The sequence below is a fragment of the Callorhinus ursinus genome, unplaced genomic scaffold (assembly GCF_003265705.2).
Source record: "Callorhinus ursinus isolate GAN/ISIS: 27379988/994484 unplaced genomic scaffold, GSC_fseal_2.0 scaffold8, whole genome shotgun sequence".
Taxonomy (NCBI): Eukaryota; Metazoa; Chordata; class Mammalia; order Carnivora; family Otariidae; genus Callorhinus; species Callorhinus ursinus.
Window position 1 is genome coordinate 65,308,969 of NW_027397070.1, and position 18,888 is coordinate 65,327,856.

Consider the following 18,888-nt stretch of genomic DNA (forward strand, 5'->3'; position numbering starts at 1 on the left):
GGCTTTCATTCAATTAAAAGTCCAAATAAATTTTAATAGTGGTTAGAGGCATTCATGTAGGACTCATTTTAACCACTAAAATAATCTGGTTTGGTATGATTAATAATACTACATTTAGCTTTTTTCCTCTCCTTTATCTAATAGGCCAAAAAATTTGCAACTTACGTGGTTGCTGCTGGACTTCAGTATGGAGTAGAAGGAGGCATCTTACATTATTTTTTTAAGGTATGACTTTTTAGTGACTATGAGATAAGAACCAAATTAACCAGTACACATAAAGGATTTCAGATGTTGTAAATTATATGGAGGGGCGCCTGGGTGGCTCAGCCGGTTAAGCGGCTGCCTTCGGCTCAGGTCATGATCCCAGGGTCCTGGGATGGAGCCCCGCATCGGGCTCCCTGCTCGGCGGAGAGCCTGCTTCTCCCTCTCCCTCTGTCTGCCACTCCGCCTACTTGTGCTCTCTATCTCTGTTAAATAAATAAATAAAAATCTCTAAAAAAAAAAAAAGAAAATTATATGGAAAGCAACAAAACAGAAAGAAAGCCAGCAGTAGGGTTGGGAGGTTGTATCTTGAATATGATGATCAGGGAAGGCCTTTCCTATGATATGACACTTGAGCAGAAAGTGACAAGGGAGCTGGCTACTTTGCTTTCTGGGGGAAAGTCAATAGGAATTGTAAGTGCAAAGACCTAAGGCAGAAATGTGCAGACTGTGTTAAGGAACAGCAAATAGACAAGTATAGCCAAAGTATAGGAGAGTGGTAGGCAATGAAGTCCATTTGTCCTTGTCTATTCTCAGCTGCTCCTCACCTACCTGACCACTGAATCTTGGCTTTCTCAGGTCTCTGCCCAGATCTTCTTGCCTTTTTTTTTTTTTAAGATTTATTTATTTATTTGAGAGAGAGAGAGAGAGCACAAGTGGGAGGGGCAGAGGGAGAGGGAGAGAGAGAATCTCAAGCAGACTCCGCACTCAGTGTGGAGGCCAACACAGGGTTCCATCTCACAACACTGAGATGATGAGTTGAAACCAAGAGTCTGGACGCTTAACTGACTTTGCCACCCAGGCGCCCCGCCCCCTGTCTTCTCTGTCTACACTCTTTTCTTGGGTTGGTCTGTCCATTCCCATGACTGGGTGCCAATGACTCTCAAATATCATTCTCCAGCAGGGCTCGCTCCTGAGTCCTAGCTTTGTGAATCTGGCTGCCTATTCAGCACCTCGACTTTGAATGTTTCACAAACCCAAACTCTACCTACAGTCACCCCCAACCTCCAGGACCCCAGCTCAGAAAATGGGACCTTCTTCTATCCAGCTGCACCAACCAGCATCCAACTCCTTGCTCTTTCTCATCTGCCACAAAATCTCCCAGTAATAATAGAGCCAACCTCCTCAGTATCTCCTTCTCTCCAACCCCACTCCCCCAACGGCCCCCCCCCGCCACAAGCTAAAGGACATCTCTTGTCCACACAACTTGCCTGGCCTCCACCTCCCCATTTAGACTCTTACTTTACATCATTCCTTCACGAGGCAACAAAAGCAAATCTAATGATGTCATTTCACTGCTTAAAACCCTTCAATGGTTTCCCAAAGCCCAAAATATCTTACAAGATCCCGCGGTCTGCTGTGGCCCCCACCCCTACCTCTTTCACTCTTAAAAAGCAATTTAAAATAATCTAGTACCTGACAGCTAATAAACACTATCCAGATTGTCTTTTTCTTTACTGAAATACTTAAATGCAGGGAAAAGACAAGGGTTTGGACTCTGAAGATCAGGGTTCAAATCCAGGCTCAGCGACTCATCAGATGCTTTATCTACTAAGCATTTCATCTTTGAACTGATAACAATTACTCCAGCCCATGGGAGTAATTTTAGACTTTCATTCTCATTTTTTTGTGTGTGAGAATGGAAGGTGTCATGTATGTGAAAGCTTTTCCCTTCTGTGTGGACACCATGCCAATGACGACTGAAGACAGCCCACGAGATTGTAGATTTCCTGAAAAGTATTTCAGTCTGAGGTTAGTTTCTCTTAATAGGCTTTGATCAGCAACTAAATCTCATCAGAGCTGATTTTCAAAACATCCCCTTTAGGTGATGACATCATCAGACAGCTGGGTCTTTTGGATGCCCCAGACTATGGCTGTGTGTGAGCTGTAATAGTTACATACAACTAGCGGAAAATACGCTTTTGCTTTTCTTTCAGATCGCTTGGTTGGGTGAGGTCCCTGCATTACCCGTGTTTGGAGATGGAACAAATGTAATTCCAGCAATTCATGTCCTTGACCTAGCAGGGTAAGTGTTCTCCTAGAGCTAGGACTTCCCCGGAAGTAATTGACTAATGTGTTTGTGCTTAAGCAAACACTTAGTGAGCGCTCGCCAAGCGCTATAGACCCTTACATGTGTCACTGTATTCGTTCTTCACAACAACCCTGTGCACAAGGTCTACTTATTATCTCTGTTTTGTATCTGGCGGCATAGTGTCCACCATCTAAAAGTGCCAGGAAAGCCCATAGCACGGTCTTCATCCAAAGGTAGGCTCTCCGAAATGTCGGGAGTCGTGATTCACCAGGGGTAGGAAATCGTAGTCCCCGTACTGCTTCTTACTGACCAGTGGTTCCCCTAAGAGAGCCACGGCTTCTCCCAATCTGTGTCTGACTCTGTGAATGCCCCTCCCCAAAGCACTGTTGAGAGACTCACAGGAGCGCCAGGTGAGCGGACTTCACTAACTAAAGTCCTGCCCCGGGGGTCAGGTGCTCTTTGCAACGCACTGGGCGAAGCTGGAGCTGAATGGATCAGCCTTGGAGTCCTGGCCTTTCCACTTTCCCCAGTGGCTCTTCAGCCTGAGATGCGTTCCTTGACCATCCCAGCTTCCCTGTGTGTGGAGATCATCGTCCCACGCTGACCATGTTGGAAATGAAGTGAGATACTGCCTGGCTCCCAGGGGCGGTGGTCGGTGGACTCTCCTTTGACTCCATCTCTTTTGCTTTCTCCCCTGGTGGTGGTTTTTCCTGGTGGGCTGCAGAGTGATACAAAACATCATAGACCACGTGCCAAAGCTTCATTACCTGGTTGCAGTGGACGAGTCTGTTCATACCCTGGAAGACTTGGTCAAGGTACAGTTGTTCCATCCCATATTTGATTGCATTTCTTAAACTGTTGTAGCCCCTAAAGTATAGCAATGGAATCAGGGGTGCTAACAAGACTGGGGACTCCCCAAATGGAATATCCTGAAAACCAAAGTCACTATCCGCTTCTGCAGTGTATGTGTTGGGAAATTTACAATCAAGATGTCCTTTCTCTGGTCTGTGCCCGGAAGGGAGTGGGAGAGGCCACTGTGGGGCCAAGACACACACGAATCCCACAGGGGCGTTACTAAAATGTGTCCTTGCCCCAAAGTACTGATACGGTCAGTTTCCCCAAACCTACTGGCAGCTTCCAGGGGCTCTAGGTTTGTGGGGGCTGTCTCTCCAGTCCAGGCCACTTGTCACCTTGTAGCCCAGCTAGCGCAGCGAGTGTAGCCTTCCCCTACTCATCCTTTAACCTGCAGCTCAGATTTCATCCTCACGGAAGGCTTTCTCCAGCAGCCCCTCTGCAGGTGATCCGCATAACCGTCTGTGTACTGCTGCCTCCCCTTCAGACTGAGAGCCCCCTGAGGGCAGGTCCTGCCTTACTGGTCTCTGTTTGCAGTCTCTGGCGTGCAGGGGCGGATGTTGAATATTTGCAAAACAAATGAATCAGTGCATACCCGCAGGGCACCCCCTTTTACAAAAAAAAAAAGAAAAAATTATTCATTTAAGAAATTTTGTATTAAAATCTTACAAGCAAACCAAATAGTATTTCTATTTTCCTCTAACAGTGCATCAGTAAAAATACTGGCCCTGGGAAAATCCAGAAAATACCCAAAGAAAATGCTTTCCTAACCAAGGACTTAACAGTGAGTAGATAAGAGATTCTTCTCCTAAATGTATTGGTTCTTGAGGGATTTGGAGTCCGAATTCCTGGCTTCCAGGTTTATCTTTGCCCCTCCTGCACAGCTAAACATTTTACCCTAAAGCAATTTCCTCTTGTCTTCTGAGAGCTGCTGTTTTCTTTTCTGAAAAACCCTCAGAGGTCCTGGTCAGAAAACGTACTTGAAAAACTGATATGGGGGTGCCTGGGTGGCTCAGTCGTTGGGCGTCTGCCTTCGGCTCGGGTCATGGTTCCAGGATCCTGGGATCGAGCCCCGCATCGGGCTCTTTGCTCCGCGGGAAGCCTGCTTCTCCCTCTCCCACTCCCCCTGCCTGTGTTCCCTCTCTCGCTGTGTCTCTGTCAAATAAATAAATAAATAAAAATTAAAAAAAAAAAAAACCTGTTTGATACGTAAATGCTTTACAGACACTGGATGTTCTTCTCTTTGGCCTCTTTGTATTAATTCACACAGGAACCCGGGATTTCTGATCTCATTGCCACAGAAACTTACCCAGCCTTAGTCAGCAGTGTGCCCTTTGAGCTTGCTTTAGGACACAATTTTTAAAAATTATTTTATTATTATTATTATTAGGAATAAATTGCATCAAAATGCTACCTTTGAGAATGTTTCTGGAAGGACTGGTATCACTGGTTGCCTCTGGGGAACAGAGCCGGGTGGATGGTGATGGGGGTCAAAGAGAACGCTGTCCTCTATACTTTTTCTTTTGGATTTTGAGCCAAGGGATTGCACTATTCAAAGAATAGATACAATTACAATTTGCAAAAAAAGAAACCTTACACTGGGACTTCCAGCATCCCCCTACTCTGAGCTGCTTCTCCAAGAGCCAGGATGCGGCCTGTCCCCAGCACAGAGGTGGGAAGAGTTTAGAATTCTCACGGAAGACCACAGGGGGCGCTCTGTCAACACCGAGTGCCACCATTGATGGTCTTCCATGTTTTGTGACTGTATTTTTTTCTTTAAATCACAGTGATTTTGGTCTGTTGTAACTGTCAAAGTGAAGGAAAAGTCAAGTCAAATCTCTAATAATTTCTTTATCTTTTAGCAAGAGTGCCTTGACCATTTACTGGTCAATTTGAGAATGGAAGCACTTTTTGTGAAGGAGAATTTTAACATTCGATGGGTTGCCCAAACAGGATTTGTGGAAAATATCAACAATATCCTCAAAGAGTACAAGCAAAGCAGAGGACTACTGGTAACTATAACAATTTTCCTGTTTTGATATCCTGTTTCAATTCAACTATAACAATTTCCTGTTTCCTGTTTTAAATTCGAATTTAAGCAAAGTAAATGAAACTTTTAGTAGAATCACACGAGTGAAAGTATTTTCTTTTTCAAATGTCCCAATTTCTAAAATCAAGTTCTTTTTAAAATTTGATCCATTTGTTCATGTCTAACAATGTGTGTATATATTATATTAATTAATTAATGTCAACCAAATATTAAACATTTTAAAGTTAATACAGATAATGACTGTTACACTTGACACAAATTGAACATGATAGTAAATTCAAAACTGACTGCCACAGCACTGTCTATATACAGAAAAGTAGCAAGTGCAACCTGGCCTGTCTGTTTCAGCCCTGGGTTACCTACAGGAGATGGTCGGTGGGAGGTAGAAAGGAGAAGACCGATTGTTACTTTGATCTCTTCCTGTTGGCCAGGGGATTCACTGGTCATTTATCATCAAACTCTTCAAAGTAGACATGCTTATCTCCACATTATAGATGATGAAACTGAGGCTCAGAGAGGTTAAGCAATTTCTTCAAGGTCACACAGCTAATCAGAGATTTGAACTAGCTGGGATGCAGACTTAGCTAGAACAGCCTAACTTCAGGGTCCCCACACGTCCCTCCCTAAAATCACTTATACGTAGCCCTTTCCCAGCTCCTTGATTTACCCCAGGGAAGCATCCCAAAGAGGATAGCGGGTAATACATTAAACATGTGTTGAAAACTGTCAGGTAGCATATGAGGAACAGGTGCCATCCTAACCATAGCTACCACTGTGCATGGGAGTCTTCATACAAGCAAGAACAGTAATCATTGTGTTCTAAGAACCATATTCTCCTGAAAAACATGCCTAGTTAAGAGTAAGTAGGAGAGGGGTACCTGGGTGGCTCAGTCGTTAAGCGGCTGCCTTCGGCTCAGGTCATGATCCCAGGGCCCTGGGATCGAGCCCCGCATCGGGCTCCCTGCTCCACGGGAAGCCTGCTTCTCCCTCTCCCACTCTCCCTGCTTGTGTTCCCTCTCTTGCTGTGTCTCTCTCTGTCAAATAAATAAAAAAATCTCTAAAAAAAAAAAAAAGTAGATGTGCCTTTTAGCAAAGGAAACAGTGATGTCTTTAAGCATCTGAAATACCCATCTTAAGTTTTTGGAGCCTATCCTGAGACACACAAGACCCAACTCAAGTGGTGAGACTAGTGTTGTCCTCTGTGGGTCAAATGGACATCAAGGTACCATGACCAGATGCCACTAAATAGCCCGTTCATCTAACTCTTCATGTTCCAAACGATGCTCATCAACAACCCTCCATGACTGTCTGCTCCGAGGGAGCAAATGTACCAGACAAGTGCACTTGGAGTTCTGAATTCAGTGGTAGTCAGACTTCTCACTATTAAGTGAATAAATGGCCATTCTGGTTTTTTACCTGGCTGAGGTGTGCCTACCCCAGGAGACAGATCTGCCATCGCTGTGTGGACAAAATGGTGCTTATGAACATGCTCAGTTGAGAGCTGGACCTTAGACCATGGTGAATGCACCAGGCCCACCCAGGAGCACAGCCCAGCTCATCAAGAGTCTGCTTGAGCTGCTTTCTCAGACACCCTTCCACTGCCCGCCATCTTGGTCATCACCATTGTCCCGAAAGTATCCTTCACCAGATAAGACCAGTCATGTTCACCATCCTCACCCAGCACCCCTGCAATGTCCCTGTTTATTTCCTTCACAGCCGTGGTCTCCTCATCTGTCAAATGGTAGTAATAATAACCACAACTAACTTGGTGGCTGAAATTATATGACCTTTAAGCGCATGGTCACTCTGCCAATGGAAATTCTTCCCATCAGCCTGATTTTTATTATTAATTTGCCTTACAATATACGAGGCTTCAGTTCCACAACTGTTTGGATCATTTTGCAAGAAATGACTGCTACTGATATTTTGAATTCTGTTGGAAATAAACATTTACTCCCTGGTTACAAATGTCACAGAGTTTCTAGAGCATTCAAGCAAGGTTTGGCAGAAGAAATGGCGGGGCTTTTTTTTTTTTTTTTTTTTTTTTTGTTTTTTTTTTAAATAGAATAAATTAACTGTGCTAAAAAGTAAAGTATGATTAAAGACCCAGTCAGTCCAGAAACAATATTCATGAGGCAATAATCTAAGCCCCCACACACTGGACCAGAAATTCTATGTCTTTGTTGTCTTTGTAAGAGTAATATGACTCATATGTGGAATTTAAGAAACAAAACAGATGAACATAGGGTAAGGGAAGAAAAAATAAAATAAGACAAAATCAGAAGGGGAGAAAAACCATAAGAGACTCTGAACTCTAGGAAACAAACTGAGGGTTGCTGGAAGGGTGGTAGGTGGGGGGATGGGGTAACTGGGAATGGACGTTAGGAGGACATGGGGTGTAATGAGTACCGGTGTTACATGCGACTGATGAATCACTGAACTCTACCTCTGAAGCTAATAGTACAGTATATGTTAATTAAATTGAATTTTAAGTAAAAATTTTAAAAAAGGAGTGATATGGTAGTGTGTAATGCTCAAGTACTTTGTTCTTTAGTACTTTTAGTACTTTTGTGTAATGTTTGAGTACTTTAGTACTTCAGTACACTATATGTTAATTAAATTGAAAATTGATTTTTAAATAAAAATTTTTTTATTTTATTTTATTTTATTTTTTTAAGATTTTATTTATTTATTTGAGAGACAGAGAGAATGAGAGAGAAAGCACATGAGATGGGGGGAGGGTCAGAGGGAGAAGCAGACTCCCTGCTGAGCAGGGAGCCCGATGCGGGACTCGATCCAGGGACTCCAGGATCATGACCTGAGCCGAAGGCAGTCGCTTAACCAACTGAGCCACCCAGGCGCCCTAAATAAAAATTTTTTTAAAAAGAGTAACATGGTAGTATGTAACACTCAAGTACTTTGTTCTTTAGTACTTTTAGTACTTTTGTGTAATGCTTGAGTACTTTAGTACTTCAGCACTTCAGTACACTATATGTTAATTAAATTGAAAATTGATTTTTAAATAAAAATTTTTTTAAAAAGAGTAACATGGTAGTGTGTAACACTCAAGTACTTTGTTCTTTAGTACTTTTAGTACTTTTGTGTAATGTTTGAGTACTTTAGTACTTCAGTACTTCAGCACACTATATGTTAATTAAATTGAAAACTGATTTTTAAATAAAAAAATTTTTAAAAAGAGTAACATGGTAGTGTGTAATGCTCAAGTACTTTGTTCTTTAGTACTTTTAGTACTTTTGTGTAATGTTTGAGTACTTTAGTACTTCAGTACTTCAGCACACTATATGTTAATTAAATTGAAAATTGATTTTTAAATAAAAAATGTTTTAAAAAGAGTAACATGGTAGTGTGTAATGCTCAAGTACTTTGTTCTTTAGTACTTTTTAGTACTTTGTTTTTAGTACTTTTAGTACTGTGTTCTTTTAGTACTTCTCGTACATCCAGAGCACATCGCATTGAGCGTTGTGTCCCCCGTGGTTGGTCGGTGCACATAGTAGATGCTCACTAAGTACCTGCTGAACGAATGAACAGGAAGGGCCACTCCCTGAGTGGGGAGCAGTGCTGTGAGGATGATGTGGCACTGACCACAGAGGCTGGCCGTGGAGGAAGTGACTCTAGAGACTTGACAGAGGAGAGTTAGGCTGCAGGACCCCAAGATGTTCAGGAAAGGCACCCCCTGAAATGAAAAACACTCTGTCGAACCACAGCTTGTTCACAAATCACGGGATGGTCCTTGTTCTTCTTCTGCAGCCAATCAAGATCTGCATTCTGGGTCCTCCAGCTGTGGGAAAATCCAGTATTGCTGAAGCCTTGTCTAAGCACTACAAGTTGCATCACATTAAATTGAAGGATGTTATTTCCGAAGCCATAGCGAAACTGGTAACATTTCTAACTACTTCACTGGGAATTTTTATATCTTAAAAATGCTTTTCTTAGTCTTGTAATAAGGAAGCCACTAATTTTACGTGGCATCCTGCAAAGAGATCTGTTATTTTAATTGGATTTTGTTGTTGTCCCCAGTTATGAAAACAGCATCCCACAGGACGTTCCTCTGTGCGATGGAAGCATCTTTCATGGGGTGCCCTTGAAATTTAGTTTGTCTCCAGCTGTTGCTAAAAAATATATCTTGTATTCTCTCTGTTGACTGGAACATTTTTAGTTTTTTTGGTTTTCGTTTTTTAAGTAGGCTCCATGCCCAGTGTGGAGTCCAATGTGGGGTCTAGACTCACCACCCCGAGATCAAGACCTGAGCTGAGATCAAGAGTCAGAGGCTTAACTGACTGAACCACCTGGGCACCCCAATATTTTTTAGATTTTTTTTTTATTCTTGATGTGTGTTTCTCAGAGTATTATCAGACTATTTATTAACTGCTTTAAAAGAAAGAGACTATTGGGGTCCCTTCATGGTTCAGTTGGTTAAGCTTCCGACTCTTGATTTTGGCTCAGGTCGTGATCTTGGGGTCATGAGATCAAGCCCCTCATTGGGTTCCACACTGGGTATGGAGCCTGCTTAAGATTCTCTCTCCCTTAAGAGGCCCTCCCCCCTCGCATGCACACACACACTTCCTCTCTCTCTCTAAAAAAAAAAAGAGAGACTATTTTCTTAGAGCAATTTTAGGTTCATAGCAAAACTGAGAGGTAGGTACAGAGACATCCCCTCCCCTTTGCATGCATAAGCTCCTGCATTATCAGCACCCCCTCCAGAATGGTTACATTAGTTACAACTGATGAACCTATATGGACACTTCATTATCACCCAAAGCCCATTGTTTACTTTAGGGTTGTTCTTGGTGTTACACACCCTATGGGTTTGGACAAATGTATAATGACATGTACTTACCATTATCGTATCCCATGGAGTAGTTTTACTGCCCTAAAAATCCTCTGTGCTCTGCCTATTCATTCCACCCTCCCCTCAGCTAACTGCTTTTTATCATTTTATTGGAAATGGTAGCTGCTATGGTATATTTCCTTAAATGATTCCTAAAAGTCTTAATTTGTACAAAATGTGTTTCCTTAAGTAAGATATCACCTGACACCTAGAAAGTGTTGATTCTTAAGCAGTTCTGGTGTTAACACAGAAACGAATTCTTCTCCTAAAATAGAGTAAGAAAAACCTCGAGTCTCTCAACCATCTTTGTAGATACATGCATCCTGACAACTTGCACAATGACTGTGGGTGAGCGTATTCCCTATTTGGACACCAGCCTTTTCCAGGATCACGCGCCAGATGATTTTGTGAGTAGCAGATCCGTGCGGGGCATCATCCAATTTGAATATCCCTGTGGTATGTAGGAGGCGATTGTCACACTTAAGGATGAAGGGGAAGAGGAAGAAGAAGGTGAGCAGGGGGAAGAGGAGGAGAATGTGGAAGATGCACAGGAGCTCTTGGACGGCATCAAAGAAAGCATGGAGCAGAATGCAGGTAGTGTGCCCAACTCGGGGCTGCTCTTGTTAACAGGCTTTGTTTCCTTGTTATAAAAGACTATTTGTTTGCTATTTAAAGTACAGAACAGGGCACCTGGGTGGCTCAGTTGGTTAAGCGACTGCCTTCGGCTCAGGTCATGATCCTGGAGTCCCGGGATCGAGTCCCGCATCGGGATCCCTGCTCAGCGGGGAGTCTGCTTCTCCCTCTGACCCTCTTCCCTCTCGTGCTCTTTATCTCTGATTCTCTCTCTCTCAAATAAATAAATAAAATCTTTAAAAAAAATAAAGTACAGAACATATAACAAAGAAATTTCAATCATAATCCCACCCCCGCCTCCCCAGGAGGAAAAAATCACCATTGATATTTGGTGACTATCTGATCATAGGACGGGAAAGAACTCAAGTTAACAATAATAAAAGACCAAATGTATAGTCATATATTTTAGAAGCATGAAAAATCATTAATTAGGGTGCCTGGTGCCTCAGTTGGTTAAGCTTCTGCCTTCGGCTCAGGTCATGATCCCGGGGTCCTGGGATCGATCCCGCATCAGGCTCCTTGCTCAGCAAGGGGTCTGCTTTTCCCTCTACCCCTCCCCCTTGCTCCTGATCTCTCTCCCTCTCAAATAAATAAATAAAATCTTAAAATCATTAATTAAAAGGCAAAGGACAAACCAGGAAAAGATATTTGCCGCTAACATGATAAAGACCTAATATCCTTAATATATAAAATGCTCAGGCAAACTAGTAAGAAAATCATTAAATCCTTAATAGAAAAAAGTGGATGAAATACATGGAGCCATAATACATTCAGGAAGAAATACAAGTAAGTGGAAAAATATCCTTACTCATTGGGTAACTGTAAGCATTTTGTTGAACAAACTCACTGCGGTGAGGGGTCACTTTAAACACAAACTCGGGACCCATTCTCTCCCCTCTCCCGCTTGGACAGAGTTTCAGGCTGGTTCCATTGCAACTCCTAGATAATAAGTAAGTAGTCTCTTTGTTCATGCTTTAAGAAGTCCGTGCCAATCAAATGATTGCAAGCTGTTTTGAACTTAGACATTTCCAAGGGACCTGGTTATTTGGCAGAAAACCAGTGTAATTATTCGGAAACTAAAACCACTTCATTTTGATTTATGTAGATAGTCGAGATCCTCCATCGAACGGGTTTTACTGGTATCACCTATAGACTAGTCCAACGCGTGACCACTGGACTCTGATCCAACGGAGTTTCTCCCCTTGTCACCCCCTCAAGCATGTTTGGCTTCTTTCCACTTACCCCCTCCTCCTCTCATCTTTGCTGGTGGCTGTTTCTGATCCTCCAGGGTTGGGCTGGCCGGGTGAGAGGCGGGGAAGAAGGACAGAGGCATGAGCCAGGCCTGGGCGACGACAGATGGCTCCTTCCTGGTGTTGCCCTTCACAGACCCTCCCACCGAGGACCGCCCACTGCATTCCTGGGGGCACAACTCTTGACTGCCCTCCCCACCTCTGGTCTTCTAGCACAGACGCTTTGTCCCTCCAGGTGGTCCTCTCCCCAGCCACTCGTCTTCAAGAATTCTAGTGTCTCCATGGCTCCCACTGAAGGTGTCTCTCCCCCACGTCTCCTTGTCCCAGGCCACTCCAGTCTGGTGTTTAGGGGTGGAGAACGTGGGCTTGTATGCACACGCTGGATGTCCACCTCAGACAGGTAGCTGATTACCTGTGTCTTGGTTTCTGCTTTGGTATGGGCTGGGCCAGGAGGAAATGGAATTTAGAATCCCGGAGATGTCCCAGAGGAAAAAGAAGGTACACAGAAAACCCAGTTTATTTTTAGAAAATTTTTTAATTAAAAATTTTTATTTATTTATTATTATTTTAAAGTAAGTAGGCTCCACGCCCAATGTCGGGCTTGAACTCATGACCCTGAGATCAAGCATCACATGCTTTCCTGACTGAGCCAGCCAGGTGACCCCTTTTTTTTTTTTTTAAGTCATTCCTATGTCTGACCCGGGGCTCAAACTCACGACCTTGAGATCAAGAGTAGCATGCTCTCCTGACTGTAGAAAACCCAGGTTAATACTTTGAGAGAAAACATTGCCTCTGCCTCCCCTATGAAATACGTGGGAGCCAGGATGCTGGTTTTAGGGAGACTACCAGCATCCTGGCTCCCACCACTTGGGGAAGGAGAAACAACCCAAGATAAGACATTCTGCTGTGAGGACGCCTGGGGAGGGAAATCTGGCAAGGCCACAGGAGAGGGTGGAGGGCTGGGATGATAAGGAATCTACAGGTGTCCACGGCCCTGTGTATACACCGTAAGCCTGAGAGCTAAGGCCAGAGCAGGGCGCTGGGAGCAGTGAACACCACCACCCCAAGAGGAGAGGGAAGAGCATCTAGGATTCAGGCTAATGGGGTGAAACAAAGCCTGGACAATATTTATGGGACAGAGACATGTAACTGGTCTTTGCAAGAACCCAAAAATTGTATCCAAAGTGTGTCGCTGCTCTGCTCAAGCTCAAGAAGGGCCCTGTCTTTGGCAGCCGACTCTGTTCTGCCCCCAAATGTAAAGAGAGGCCACTCTGGGGACGCCTGGGTGACTCAGTCAGTTGAGCATCTGCCTTCAGCTCAGGTCATGATCCCCGGAGTCCTGGGATCGAGCCCTGCGTTGGGCTCCTTGCTCAGCAGGGAGCTTGCTGCTTCCCCTGCTTGTGCTCTCTCTCTGTCTCTGTCTCTCTCTCTGATAAATAAATAAATAAAATCTTAAAAAAAAAGAGAGAGAGAGGCCACGCTGGGTCAGCAGCCTCTGCCCCGAGGGGCCCTGGAAGAGTACAGAGGAAGTGGCCTGCAGCCACCGCCCCCCCCCAACAAGATTGGAATAGTTCATTCAGTCCCCTTTAACCTTAGGAAGGTTTTTCTTTTTTGTTTTTTGTTTGTTTGTTTTTCTTCCTCAAGTTTGCCCCCAAATCCTTCCTATTCGTATTTACCTGAAACTAGAATGCGGACCTTGATTATGTTTGGACGAAACAAGACCTCTGAGCTCCCTGCACAGACCCAACATAGAAATTACACCGCCGGAGCAAGGACAGAGGTCAGCTCGCTTTCCCCTCGCATGACCCCATTTGTTAGTAAATAACTAACGATTCCAGCGAGACCAATTTCACAATCCTGCATTGGGGCATCTCCGTGTTCTGAGGATTCCGCTCCAGTCCGCCCCCGACAATGCAGCCAAAATGGGGGCCTGGTTAAACTGGAATGCACCAGGTTGCCGATTCTTTGGGCTCAGTTTATGTGTTTCAAAAGCATTGTGGGATTATTGAAACTAGTTGGTGGAGTTCCAGGTGGTCATTGGACTAGTCTTTCAACTTTTCTGTGAGTTTGAAAATAGAAATTGGGGCGCCTGGGTGGCTCGGTCATTAAGCGTCTGCCTTTGGCTCAGGTCATGATCCCGGGGTCCTGGGATCGAGCCCCGAGTGGGATTCCCTGCTCAGCGAGGAGTCTGCTTCTCCCTCTCCCTCTGCTGCTCCCCCTGCTTGTTCTCTCTCTCTCTCTCAAATGAATAAATAAAATCTGAGCAGGTCCTGTCCCCATGCTTTAATAAAACCACCATTTTGCAAAAAAAAAAAAAAAAAATAAATAAAATCTTTTAAAAAATGAAAAATTGGGGGGAGGGAGACGTATGTAACTCTTTCAATATCCTAGTGTCTATCCTCTGCATGGATTATTTTAAAACGTTGGAGGCACCTATTTTTTGAAACGTGTTTTAGTAATTGTGAATATGGATTCATATTAGCATTTTAAATATTACTTGAATATGAAAGACTAAAAAAAAAAAAGAGCAGGTGGTGTTTTCAAGGCTGTCCTGTAGGGCTGTGTTCATTCATTTCAAAGTAGAAGTGACAGTCCCCTTCCAAGGAGCTCCACACTGCCAAGGTCATGGGTGTATCTCTAGGAGGTCACGGTTCTCCAGAGAGAGCCATTTGAGCTTGGCCCTTTGTGTACCCACATTCCGCAGTTATCAGAACCTGCTGCTCGAGGTCCCTTCTTGCATACCGAACGTTTCAGCTCTGAAACAAATAGGAGTGAATGGCAAAGCTGGCTGGCTGAAATCAACCAAGGGATGCATGGAGGGGCCTGAAGCTTGATTTCTGAGCATGTATGTGCCTTTGCCTCAGCAACAGAACCTTTGAAAATCAGAAATAGACTGCTTAGATAAAACTCGTCTTCGATTTTTGCTGAATCCCTCGACATTTTATTTGGCTTTATTTCTTTGCACCACAGTGAACCTTACTGAGAAATAATGTCACATCATTTCAAGGAATTTCATTATGTGAAATAATGCCTTTGATTTTCTTTCTTTCTTTCTTTCTTTTTTTTTGGTCTCAGCCCTAACATTTAAATTTCTGGAAGATGCAATTAGTTTTGAATCAGTTCCTGCCTAATGAGTTGTGTGGCGATGGGAGGTAGAAGAAAGAAGAGGTGTTTTAATGACATTATTCTATTGTCATGAATACAGTGATTAAAAGACACCAAACCCCAGGACGCCTGGGTGGCTCAGTCGGTTAAGCGTCTGCCTTTGGCTCGGGTCAGGATTGCAGGGTCCTGGGATAGAGTCCCACATCAGGCTCCTTGCTCAGCTGGGGGTCTGCTTCTCCCTTTCCCCTTGCCTGTGCTCTCTTGCTTCCTCTCTGTCAAATAAATAAATAAAGTCTTAAAAAAAAAAAAAAAAGATTCTCTCTCCCTCTCTAAAACAAATTGAAAAAAAGAGAGACCAAAACTATTTTATATTGTAGACCCACTGATAAACTAAAAGTATGGTATAACCCTAGAAAGAGCTTTGTAGATCAATTACTCAAAGTTGCCAAACTCACCATACTGTAACGCACACATTAAGCAACGTAAGGGCAGGATCGTGTCTCAGAAACAGTAGCTGTTTGATGATTACAATAGAATAATACATGAATATCGCAGCGAAGCTGCATCATATCGTCCTTTAACCACTGTGCCCGTTTTAGAACAGACTCCTCCCTCCTCAGCGATGCCATGCAACCGCCGGAATCCAGCCTCCAAGGCTGGAGAAAGAACTGTGTAGCGGGGCCAAGGTCGGGAATGCAGATTTGGAGAGACCCGGGGTGGGGAGGGCGTTGGTTCCTGCAGCTTTAAAGAGAACCGTACCTTTGAGAATCAGATCAAGCTCAATTTTTATTTTTTAATTAATTTTTCCTTTTTATTTTTAAGTAATCTCTACACCCAACGTGGGCCTCGAGCTCACCACCCCGAGATCAATTGCATGCTCTACCAACTGAGCTAGTCCGGCACCCCAAGCTTGATTTTTATTCCAATGCAGCAAATATTTATTACTATTGTTACACTATTAATAATAAGTCGTGTGTTAACAACACGTGAACACTATCTCACTTAAATCTTACAATGGAAACATTTATTTCTATGTATTAAGGCTATTATTACTATGTCTTAAGGCTATAAGGCTATGTATTAAGGCATAATATCAAAACAGAATTGAGTGAACCCTGCTGGCAAGTGGTAACACTCGGGACATCTCCACTTGCTCCTTGTTCTGCTTCACCCAGAAGTTGTGACTTTACCCAGATTAATATTTGGGAATTGCAGACATCAGCATTTACTTCTGGTCTTTATTGCAGACAAGCTCATTGGGTTCTCCTATTTTATTGTGCATTACAGTTCAATGTGTCATGTTCAAAATACAAAACCACATATTTGTAACTTTAAGGGAAAATAAAAGATTTTCAGTAGTAACGTTGACTACACAACAAATTTTGAGATGGCTTTGGAATGTAACCGCCATGTAGAATGTGACTCCCTAGTTCCCTAGTAATATATATATATTTTTTTTACCAGGCCGACTAGAAGATCAATATATAATTAGATTTATCAAAGAAAAGGTGAAATCTATGCCTTGCAGGAATCAAGGTTATATTTTGGATGGATTCCCAAAGACCTATGATCAAGCTAAAGACCTGTTCAATCGTAAGTTCGAGTGTTCCTCTTATTTTTTATTTTATTTTTTAAGCTTTTCTTTCTTTGTGTAAACTCTACCCCCAACGTGGAGCTTGAACTCACAACCTTGAGATAAGAGCCACATGCTCTGCGGACTGAGCCAGCCAGACGCCCCTCCTTACATTCAGATAAGTTGCAATGTATCGTAGTAATAGTCACTCAGTTAAAATTTAAAAATCAGAGAGACTGTGTCTAAAATGCAGGCTTTTCTATTATTGGTTAGTTTTCTAGTCAACTTCTAGTTAAAATATTTTAATTTTTTGCCAAGCTGTCCATAGTGATAGCACGTAATAAACACAACAATGTATATTTTGTTTTATTAGAAGAAGATGAGGAGGAAGAAGAAGATGTCAGAGGCAAAATGTTTCCCTTTGATAAACTAATCATACCTGGTAAGTTTAAAATATTTCTTGAAGGTCATATTTAGGGGAATGCCATTTTGCACCCAAACCATCTTTTCGATGTCAGTAAAACAGATCTCTCTCTCTTTCTCTCTCTCTCTTTTTTTTTTTTTTTTTTAGGGAAAAAGGGAAAACGATACCCTTAAACGTACACTCTCAAGCTAGGGAATGTATGGGGGGCAGCAATCAGGAATACAGGAATACTAAGTTCTGAAATGGACAGAAGTCTCTTTGAGAATGTTCTTTTCTGCTGCTCCCTCCAGGAACAAAGCATTGGGTGGCCAGTCCCCTAATGGCTTGACTTCTGAGTCAGTTGGCAAGATGACCAGGGACTGGATCCTTCCTACCATTTTAGGTGCTAGCCATGCGATCATCTTTCCCAAATCCAGGGTTGAGACTGGGCAGGTGCAGAGTGTCTTGGTTCACTGTCCACGTAAATACACAGTCGTTGCACCATGTCCTCTTGGAAGTAAAGCATAAACAATGTATTCCACGAAAAAGGATTTGCTGAGTACCCGGCAGGCATTTCTTGTGACCTTGCCTTGAACTTTTCAAGTTTTTTTTTTTTTTAATCAATTTGCGTGCGATATCATCATAGGAAACACAAAAACAGCTTTTTTCAGCAACTGAGCCTGAGGTCGTAATGGTGGGGGGCGGGGGGGTGCTGCTCGCTTGCGTCAGAGTCCCCACGGGAGTCAGTTGATGACAGCTTGCCATGAAGCTTCTGGAAGCACTGGGGCCACCAGAAAGCAGTCATCCTCAGGGATAGATATTTACTGTTTGCCTGAGGGCCCTGAAGCCTTGCAGGAACTTGCAACAGCAAAGGGGGTGGGTTGTCTTGGATTTCCCGTGAACGTATACATTGGGCTTAACAAAAGTTAAAAAGTCAAGTCGATTAACCAGATCTGTCTGGTTTCTGAGAGTTTATCACTTCTGGGCAATATTCATTCATTGCAAACTTCATTGTAAATCCTCATGCTCTCACTGGGGCAGCTCAATGAACCATTCGTCTGCCCAGAACTGCACGAGAGAGGAATTCCTTGGGCCTTTGCACGGTCCTGTCAGGCTGGAATTAGTCCCGTGGTTACCTGATCCAGAAGCCAAAGCCCAGGGACTTGCCCAAGCCCGCTTCCCTGGTACACAGAATGGCTTAAATTCAAACTCGGTCTGCTCTTCCCACTGCCTCCAAAGCACAGAATTAATGAAACGCCTTCAGGAAATGGAATCACGCACATGAAACAGTCAATGATTCTTAAGCGTGGTCCCCTGGGCTGCCCTCCCTCTGCTGGATGTGATCCAAACGGGTTGAACATGTCATCTGTTTGGAATGTTTAGTCTGCTCATAGTTATCCTCTTTCTGGAAATTGTCATTATTTTCTGTCTTCCTGGAAGAAATGAGAGAATTGTCTCATTTGTCCCCGGGGGATTTGAGTACAGGGAGGTGGCTGAGTGAGGACACGAGAGGCCGATGCCATTGAAAGCCGGGTCCCCAGAGCAGGGGGTGGGCCGCACCATGCTGGGTCATGCGGGGAAGTGTGCGAGGCTTGGTCAGGAAGCAGGAAGCATCGAGGGGAAGGCTAAGCCATTGCCTTAACTGGGGTTTCTGTGGGAAAGGCAAGGCAGGGCTGAGTAAACAGCTTTTTTTTTTAGAGGATTGGCTAGTTTGAGCCAGCCCCAGTGGGTTTTGCTCTCTAGTTCCCCGGTACCTGGCTCTGGGATGATTTAAGGCAGGGAAATATTGGCTTGGTGTGTGAGAGTTATAAAAAGGGGGTGGTCATCTTGTATATGAGGGCCATCCTCCTGAGTAAGTGGTTGACTATCTTCAGGAATTA

The 18,888-nt window shown here is 43.6% G+C and overlaps 1 protein-coding gene across 2 annotated transcripts in view; it reads left to right on the forward strand.

Moving 5' to 3' along the window:
* The window catches only part of AK7 (adenylate kinase 7), a 64,972-nt gene that overhangs the window by 34,093 nt on the left and 11,991 nt on the right, over positions 1–18,888 (forward strand). The window contains exons 6-14 of one of the 2 annotated variants that reach the window (XM_025870437.2): positions 145–225; positions 2,199–2,287; positions 3,018–3,108; positions 3,852–3,929; positions 5,008–5,157; positions 8,964–9,092; positions 10,509–10,638; positions 16,497–16,625; positions 16,979–17,047. In XM_025870437.2, coding sequence (XP_025726222.1) covers positions 145–225; positions 2,199–2,287; positions 3,018–3,108; positions 3,852–3,929; positions 5,008–5,157; positions 8,964–9,092; positions 10,509–10,638; positions 16,497–16,625; positions 16,979–17,047 — 946 coding nt within the window. The remainder of the gene's footprint in view (positions 1–144; positions 226–2,198; positions 2,288–3,017; positions 3,109–3,851; positions 3,930–5,007; positions 5,158–8,963; positions 9,093–10,508; positions 10,639–16,496; positions 16,626–16,978; positions 17,048–18,888) is intronic. The other variant, XM_073895857.1, reaches the window with a different exon arrangement.